The sequence below is a fragment of the Sinocyclocheilus anshuiensis genome, unplaced genomic scaffold, assembly GCF_001515605.1.
Source record: "Sinocyclocheilus anshuiensis isolate Anshui unplaced genomic scaffold, SAMN03320099.WGS_v1.1 scaffold283, whole genome shotgun sequence".
In the NCBI taxonomy this organism is placed as follows: domain Eukaryota; kingdom Metazoa; phylum Chordata; class Actinopteri; order Cypriniformes; family Cyprinidae; genus Sinocyclocheilus; species Sinocyclocheilus anshuiensis.
Genome location: NW_015549605.1, coordinates 6,850,971 through 6,860,003, shown reverse-complemented (window position 1 = coordinate 6,860,003; position 9,033 = coordinate 6,850,971). Strand labels below are relative to the sequence as shown.

General features: G+C 36.2%; 1 protein-coding gene across 1 annotated transcript; it reads left to right on the top strand.

Moving 5' to 3' along the window:
• The first annotated feature begins 29 nt into the window (after nt 1-29).
• LOC107658788 (parathyroid hormone-related protein-like) lies at nt 30-9,033 on the top strand. The gene is made up of 4 exons (XM_016447437.1): nt 30-319; nt 1,494-1,617; nt 7,231-7,719; nt 8,796-9,033. Exons 2-3 carry the CDS (start codon nt 1,505-1,507, stop codon nt 7,694-7,696), a joined length of 579 nt encoding a protein of 192 aa, XP_016302923.1. The 5' UTR covers nt 30-319; nt 1,494-1,504; the 3' UTR covers nt 7,697-7,719; nt 8,796-9,033.

Genomic DNA, 9,033 nt, shown 5'->3' with positions numbered 1-9,033 from the left:
TTCTGAAACTTTCCCATCACAGTGTTGGTGGGTTCATCTGACTCCTCTATAACAGAGCAGAGTCAGTCAGTGCGGGACAGACCACCTGGAAAACACACACTCGTTCACCTCACGCTGGATTCCCGTTTGCTGTGGTCTGCTTACTTCAGACAAGATCATCTCAGAGAAAGTGAAGGACGTAATGCTGAAGGACGCGTTCACCTGGACCGACTGCAGCGCTCATTGATTTGTTTGTGTGTGTTTGATCGCAGCCTGGAAACTTTGAGGAGACTCGCGCTCTGTCTGACAGGACAGAAGAGACGGAGACACAGGCATCATTGTGAGTATGTTTCTCTCCTGTTGCTCATCATGGGCTTTTGTTGTGGCTCAGAGGACTTGCTGGAATTCGGCTTTTCTCTCCAACATGTTGAACTGGTTTAAGTTAAAGCTGCCGTCTCTTCTTCAGCATGGGGTGGGAGAAAACACTCCTACAAATAAAGCTTCTTTATTGGCATTGATGGGTGCATGAAGAGCATTCATGAATCATTTGGAGCATTTGCATTGCACGAAATGTTCTTTATAGAAGAAAAGGGATATTAAAATTAATTTAAAAAATGGTTTTTATACCCTCTGGTGCTCTCTGGTCATTTTTTGACCAAAAGATTTTATGTTTTGGTTTTTTTTAAAGATTTTTTTTTTTTAATTGTTTGGAATCTTGGTTTTTGGCACTTGTTATGTGAACAAACACACAAAAGTCATATACATGATTCGAAAAAGGTTAAATGGTCCTGAAAAAGGCCACCGCAGTCAAAAATTACCGCATTGGAAATTAAATGAATTTCATCTAGTGGAATCGTTTGGTACTGCGCCCAAACTAAATCTCACTAAAAGCTCGTTTTTTGAGATATCAATTTTAAATTTGGAACACAACTTGTTTAGATTTATGGCTTTTATTTTCTCACAGTTGTGGGAAATATATAGTTCATATTAATTTTGAAAATAGTATTTTTGTGCAATTTTCATAATGAACTACTATAACTTTTTCCACATTTTTTTTTTTACTTTTTCCACCTTACCAATAATCTGCCAAGTGCCTTCATTAAAAAGAGACCAAATGTAAGTCTGTGCTCCAAAGCATTCAAGATTTACGACTGTTTAAGTTGGAATTTAACTTTTCAGGTCTATGCTCAAAAAGTGGTTAACAGATAATAAAGAAACTATCATTTTTGACTGCCATGTGAGGAGCACCAGAGGGTTAAGAACTGTTCACTGTTCTTTAGGGAACCAGACAGAAATGGTTCTTCTGTAACAGAAACCTCTATTTCTAAGAGTGTATTTAGTCATTTAAAGGCTGCACTGTATGATTGAACAAATTCACCTACATCATCACAAGAATGAGTTAAATGACCTAATTAATGATTAATAGAGAAGTGACTAGAACATGCACATCAGAATACCTTTAGATGAGCTGATCTTCATGTGTGTAATGTGTGTGTGTGTGTGTGTTTGCTCAGGTCCAGTGAGGATGAGGACGTTATACTCTAGATGGGTTCTGCAGCGGTGGTTCTTTGCTCTCTTCTTACTGTGTTCTCCTGTTCCGCACCACGGCAGGCCCGTCGATGCCCTCAGCAGCCGAATGTAAGTGCCTGTGCTGATTTTTGAGGCTTAATCACCAAAATGTTTTGCTAAAACATAAATGTTACTGTTGCTCTTAGAGTTGGTGATTTGAGCAGACCTCTAACTCTGAGTGTTAAACTTGAGAATGCCGTTCATCTGCACTGTTCGTGCAATAGACATGTGTCTTTTTGAAGAGAAGTCGTCACTTTTACTTATATGGCATTTTATACAATACAGATTGTTTCAAAGCAGCTTCGCAGTAATAAGCAGGAAAATAACAGTGGTGATGTTGCCAAATCAATCAGTTATGAAACAAATTCAATTTCTAAGACAATAGTGTCATTATTCAACACTTATTCAACTTTAGTTCAATGTTGATTCAGTTTAGTTCAATAATTGATTCAGTTTAGTTGATTCAGTTTAGTAAAATCCATCAATTCCTCTATAAAGCTGCTCAACACAATTCAGTTCAAGGTTTACTCAAGTCTGTTCAAAAACACTGTGTTGCAGAATCATTCATCAATTATGAAACAAATTCAATTTCAAAAGACAACTGTTATTATTTAACTCAATTCATATTCGGTGTGGTTTCAGTTCAGTTCAGTTCAGTGACAGTATTGTTACCAACTTCTTCAATTATGAAACAGTGTCATTATTCAATTAATTCTCATTTAAGTGTTGATTCAATACGGTTCAATAACAGTGTCAGTCTTGCAAAATTCACCAATTATGAAATAAATTCAATTTCAGAAAACAATAGTGTCATTATTCAGCACAGTTTATTTCAATGCCAATTTAAATAAGTTCAATAACAGTGTCAATGTAGTAAAATTGATCACTTATGAAACATTCAATTCTGCAATAGGTAAAGCAGCTCTACAAAAGTCATAATTCAGCTCAATTAAGTCCTGCGTTGATTCAGTTCAGTTAAAAAACTGCGTCAGTGTGGTACAATTAATCAATTATGAAATTAATTCAATTCTAGAGCACAATAGTATCGTTATTCAATTCAGTTTTGTTCAATTTTAATTCAGTTCAGTTCAATAATAGTGCCATTGTTGTAAAATTCACCAATTATGAAACTAATTAAATTTCAGAAGACAATAATATCATTATTCAATTCAATTTAGTTCAAAGTTGATTCAGTTCACTTCAATATTCAATAATAGTGATCAAACGTCTGATTTTTGCCGGCGGTTGATAAAGCGGGTAAAAATGTAACTTAGTCAAGCTTATCTAGAGATCAGATTCTCACAGGATGGACTCTTTTCATGCCAAATAAGAAACAACCGCCTGTTGCATTGCATTGCACGCATGCATGTTCTGAGGTGAATGTATAAATCTAGAGATTGTTGTTGTGTGTGTGGCGTTTGGCAGTAATATGCTGGAAAATGCTCCGGTTTGTCGATCGTGCTGGGAGGTGTTTTGATAGTCAGCGCCCACCTGCATGTTTGCTCAGGGGTTGTGGGCGAGCGGGACGAGGGGCTCTAGGGACGACGCTCGGCGGGCCACCTGCTGCACGTACAGAGATGCTTTTGTGACAGACGCTGTCCTCTGATAGTGAGGCACGAGAGAGAGGCGTAGAGCGAGAGAGAGATTGCTGATGCAAAGTTCGGCCGCAGCCCAAGTCAAACGGGCCTCTCCCGCTGGAGTATATATATTATGCCGTGCCGAGCAAACGTGCTTTTATGTCCTGTGAACCCCTTAACAGGGCCCAGAATGCAAAACATGCTTCCACGGAGCTTTGGAAAGCCGCGCTCCCCCCGCTGTCTGCGATCCGCCTGCGCCTGCCAGGACCTCCCTAACTTCATATCGGCTTTTAATGATGTGAGCGTGTGGGTTTGTGAGACATCGTTCGCCTGTCGTCTGCTGGTTGTTGTGCAGATTGTGCCAGAGACACACACACTTTGCTTTGATCCACATGCAATGACTGTGACGTTTTGTGCATGTTTGGGTGGGTTTACTTTAGAAACATTAGCTATAGGCTATACACATAAAAAACTTTCAAAAATAAAAGTTTTAATAATGTAATGCAATTGCAATGTCCCTGCATGAGCTAAAATTAATAAATTAAAATGCAAATCCAAAAAGCTTTTATTTGGAGTTAAATTAGTTGCTTTATATAAATGCAATAAACACTTTTAGACGTCTAGGGTGATTTGAGACACTAATGCAATGACTGTAACGTTTTTATGCACATTATAGCATGTTTTATGGGTTTCCTTCAGAAACATTCGCTATATGCACATAAAAATAAAAATAAAGTAAATAATGTTTTTATAATGCAATGCAATTGCAATGTGACTGATTTAAATGTGCATAAAAGCATTATGTAAATTAATAAACGAAAATTAAAATATAAATACAAAAAGCTTTTATTTGTAGAGTTAAATTAGTTGCTTTATGTAAATGCAACCTGCACTTTGGTTTTGATCCTGTAGGGTGATTTGAGAAACAAATGCAATGACTGTCATGTTTTGTGCACATTATAGCACGTTTTTGTGGATTTACATTAGAAACGGTTGCTTTGTGCACATAAAAATATTCAAAACGAAAGCAAATAGTGCTTTAATAGTGCATTGCAATTGCAATGCCCATGATTTGCAAGTCACTCTGGATAAAGTGCTAAGGCTTTCATTTAAAGTTAAATTATTTGCTTTATATAGTGCAATATAAGTCTATTGTTTGTCTTTATTTAGTTATCTAGGTAAATGTATATTTATATTAGTATATACTAAGTTGTTTTAAATAATAGGGAGATTTTAAAGGTCTGGAAGACAGCGGCCACACACCAGTTAATAGATGATGAATTAGTTATTAAAACTATTATTCACTTAATTTGACCGTTGCTGTATAAAATGAGATGAAGTGTGTGATTGCTACTGTAATTCATCAAAAATACACCTTTTTGCCCCCAGGTTTAAAAACACATGATGATTTCTGATCCGTAAGCAAGTAAATGTCAATGAGGTAGTGAGCGTAACAGGGTTAGGCCTTAAGTTCGTTGCGATTTGATGATGTTTTGGCCTGTCGCTCTGATTAAACCTCTCCCAGGATGAGCTGCGCTTTGTTCGAAGGACAAAGTATCGCATGAATCCAGCCAGTGGCCAAACAACACAAGTTCTTCTTTCAGCAGCGCTCACTTAAGCGCTTTGATCGCAGTGATCTCACGGCACATCAGAAAGGGCGTTCACCCTTTATAACTAGCTAATGCTGACAAGTCCATCTGCCGTCCAGGACAATGCCTCCTACTGGAGTTTGACTTGAACCCGAGCCAGCTGCGCCTGCGAAGATGAAACGCACGGAGCCGGAGATCTTTCAGACCGCATGCATCGCGGATGAGGGTGAAAGCAGGTCTTGCTCTCTCTCTCTCTTGGCCTGTTTTTTTAATTAAGGCAGCACAAAGCAGCAATTATCTTCAGGTATGCTAAAAAGGAACAGCTGGAAGGATGCCACGCTAAGAGTTTTCCCTCCCGCTCGCTTTAGTGCTCCTCGTGTAGTGTTTAAAGTCAACTAAAACGAGTACAAGCGAAAAAAACAAGCTTTTGAACATTCATGAAACCTGTTTGAATCCGTTTCTACAGGATGAAAAAAACATCATTCTTATATAAACCTCAAAACATGTTCACCAGTCCACCTGTATTGAGCAAAACAGATAAATGGATGGACAAGCAGATGATAGATAGATAGATAGATAGATGGATAGATGGATTCATCATATATTTTTATCACCTATAAGTTATAAGCACAATGTACGGTAAAAAAAGAAGTGTATATATATATATATATATATATATATATATATATATACATACATATTTATATCATATAAATAAATCAATTAAAATAGTATAATTGGTTACTATTGTCAACTCTTTTCATTATCAGTGTTTTTATTAGTTATTGCAGCCATAGTCATCATTCCAGAGTGAAAATCTTTAGTAAAATCCACAGATGAATGCCATGCTGTTCACTGATTTGCTGTGTTAGTGTGTCCTGATTTGACCAGGCTTTGATGCCTTCTGCTGCCCGCTTGTGTTCACGCCGGCGTGTGCGTTTGAACCCGAGCGACTGCTGGATATTTTCAGACAGCACTGAATTATGCTTTACTTTGGCTGTGAGATATGTGTAATTGTTTCAAGACATTTGGACGGAGCTGAGCATCCAAAAGCGCACACGGTAGCAGAGAGCCGTGCGGCTGACGGGACGGACCTCTGTATGATTTAAGCCGAGACACAATGGCACCATTAATTAGAGTTATTGCACTGAGTGCTTAAGCTGCCTGTTTCATCAGCTCAGCCTGTGATTATTGGCTGTTGCCACTTTCGGATCGTGTCAGTTTTGATGTACTATGTTTAAAAGTGGAGGCGCGTCAGAAGGAGCTTCACATCAGCACTCCTGCTGGTTTGTTTGGGTTTGATGCAGGATCTGGAAACGGGCACCAGCGAGGTGTTGGATGAGGGCCAGACCTTCTCAAACCCCCTGGATTTAACTAAAAACACATTGAACAGGGGCCACGGTACAGACACTCACTGATCACAGACTGGATTTAGGTTAAAGGCACTCTGTGTGTGTGTGTCTGTGTGTGTGTGTGTGTGTGTGTAGAGCTAATAAGATTGCAGCAACCAGAATGAATTATAGAAGAGATACACTCATTGATCTGTGAACCTGAAGGCAACTGTGATTTACACACAATCATAACACAGTTAGTGACGCTGAGGTCACGGGTTCAAACGCAGTGAACACATGTGCGCTACATTGAGTTCAAGCCTGACTGCATGAAATCACTTTATTATTGTGATCCTGATCAGTTTACAGTAAAAAGAGCTAAAAATCCTTAAAATGATCAATTTACTTGAAAAACAAAATTTGACAAGCTATTAAGAACTGATTCAGTAAAATATGTCCTGTATATAAATGTATTTTTCTCCTTTACTGTCAAAGTATTATTTTTTAATTGTTAGGCACTAAATCTTATGCCTAAAAGAATAATGAAACACAATTTGCCATTTTTAATGTGAAAAATGCATTTATATACAATATGTAAACTTATATGCATATATGTGTGTGCGTCTGGCATTTATCACTTTATTTGTGTTATATTTTTATCTATTGTTTATTTACTTTTTAAGTCAACTAAAGTTTATTTTATATATTTTGTTTTTATAGCCTAATATTTAATATTTGTATAATATTTAATATAATATTATATCTTTATTTTTATTATTATATTTTATTATAATTATTACTTATTATATATAATTTTTTAAGTGAACTGGAATTTATTTTATTAATATGTATGTGTGTGTATGTATGTTATTTTTATTATTATATTTTATTACTTTATTTTGATTAGATTTTTTATATTATATATAATTTTTATATATAATTGTATTTTTATTATTAACCCGTTTTACTTCTGTAATCTGACAAATTTCGGAGTGAAACAGGATTTTTATTTAATTGGGAATTGATTGGATTGTGAAAAAGTGGGCATTGCAATTTAAAACTGAGGGTGACATCAGCCAAAAAGCAAAGCTGTTTTTATTGCCAAGACTGATGTTCTTATTTGAATGGAGCAGTGTTTTCGAGTTGTCAAATGCAATTCTGAACCCAACTGTTTGTCTGTTTCAGGAGGCGCTCAGTGACTCACGCTCAGCTGATGCACGATAAGGGCCGGACGCTGCAGGACTTCAAGAGGCGCATGTGGCTGCAGGAGCTGCTGCAAGATGTTCACACGGCCGAGATCCGGGACGTCCCGCAGCCCAGAGGAGGCATGGCCAGCAGCGGAGGGGGCGGCGGCCTCACGGTTGCCATGCCGATGGGAGTGGGCGTGTCCATAGGAACGGGAACCGCCCACCCCAAACCCGCCGGAGGCACCAAGAACCTGCCGATCAGCTTCCGTCTGGAGGACGAGGAGGGAACCAACCTCCCGCAGGAAACCAACAAGTCCCAGACGTACAAGGAGAGCACGCTGAAGGCCATCGGCAAGAGGAAGAAGAAAGGCCGCGCGGGGAAGAGGAGGGAGGGAGAGAAGGGGAAGAGGAGGGCTCGATCGCTGCAGGAGTTCACCAGCGCTTTCCACCTGGAGCAGCACTAAAACACTGTCAGTCTTTGACAACGGTAAATCCTTTCAAACTACTCGTCATCAAAATACTAACAAAACTAAGCTAGCATTTAGAAATTAAAACTCACTTTTGTCTTTTTGTCTTTTGAATTTGTAATTGATTGTATTTTTCTTAAATTGTTTTGATTGCATGTTTTCATTTTGAGATAATACGATTTAAATTTGAGATAAATGCTTTGAGGTATACTTTGAAAATATTGTTTATTATATTCAAGCATATAGATTTACATGAAATACATTTAATAAAACTAAATATTAAAAAATAAACAGCAGTATTTAACTAAATATTTAACTTACTATAAAAAAACATGTGCGCTTCACACAATGTTTTTGACGAATCTTATGAATTCATTGCAGGGTTATTATAGTTGACTGAAACTGTAACTAAAAAAAAGATGCTTAAAATTAAAATAAAGATTTAACTTAGAATATTTTGTTTAATTGCAGCTAGTCCGTTTGAAGTACTTAAATAACTAAAACTTAATCAACTAAAACTAATCAATAAAATGATTAAAACCTATAATTTTTTTAAAACTAATATAAAAAAGACTTCACAACAAAATTACTAAAACTTTCAAATTAAATTAGAACACAGAAAATATACAAAAACTCTAATTCAAAATATTAACAAAACCTATTATACTGTATCAAATAAATTAAAAATAAAAATAAAATAACATTGACTAAAGCAAAAAAAAAATAATTTTCATTACTTGGAATGAAATAAACATGAACTGAAAAAAAAATATATATATACATTATTAACATTTATAATTTAGTATTATTTGAAGTACTAAAAAAAGTAAAACTAAAATCAATGAATAAAAAAAACATTTAAAACTACACAACAAAATTACTAAAACTTTAACTAAAATACTAACAATGAAAACAGAAAACAAAAATAAAATCTAATTCAAAATATTAACAAAAACTATACAAGTATATCCATGATACTTAACAGAGCTCTTAAATGAGATAACACGTACTTTACTTTAAATTTAGCTGAGTAAGTGCTGAAGTGAACTACTGCTGCTAATTTTAAATCAATGCCGTTTTCTTTTTTCTCTTTCAGATCCGTGAGGACATTTGAAATGGACACCTAAATGTTCATCTAAAAGAGAGAGGAAAATATTTATTGTCTGTAAATATTCTCAATGCGCTCGAACAGTGACAAAGACAACTAACGATACTGCTAAAGCATTATTACAGCTCCACGGAGCCACACATTTGGATCCTTGTGAATACTTTGCTTTGTTTCTTTTTCGTTTTCCTTTTTATTCTTTTTTATTTTTATTTTTTAGGACTATGCC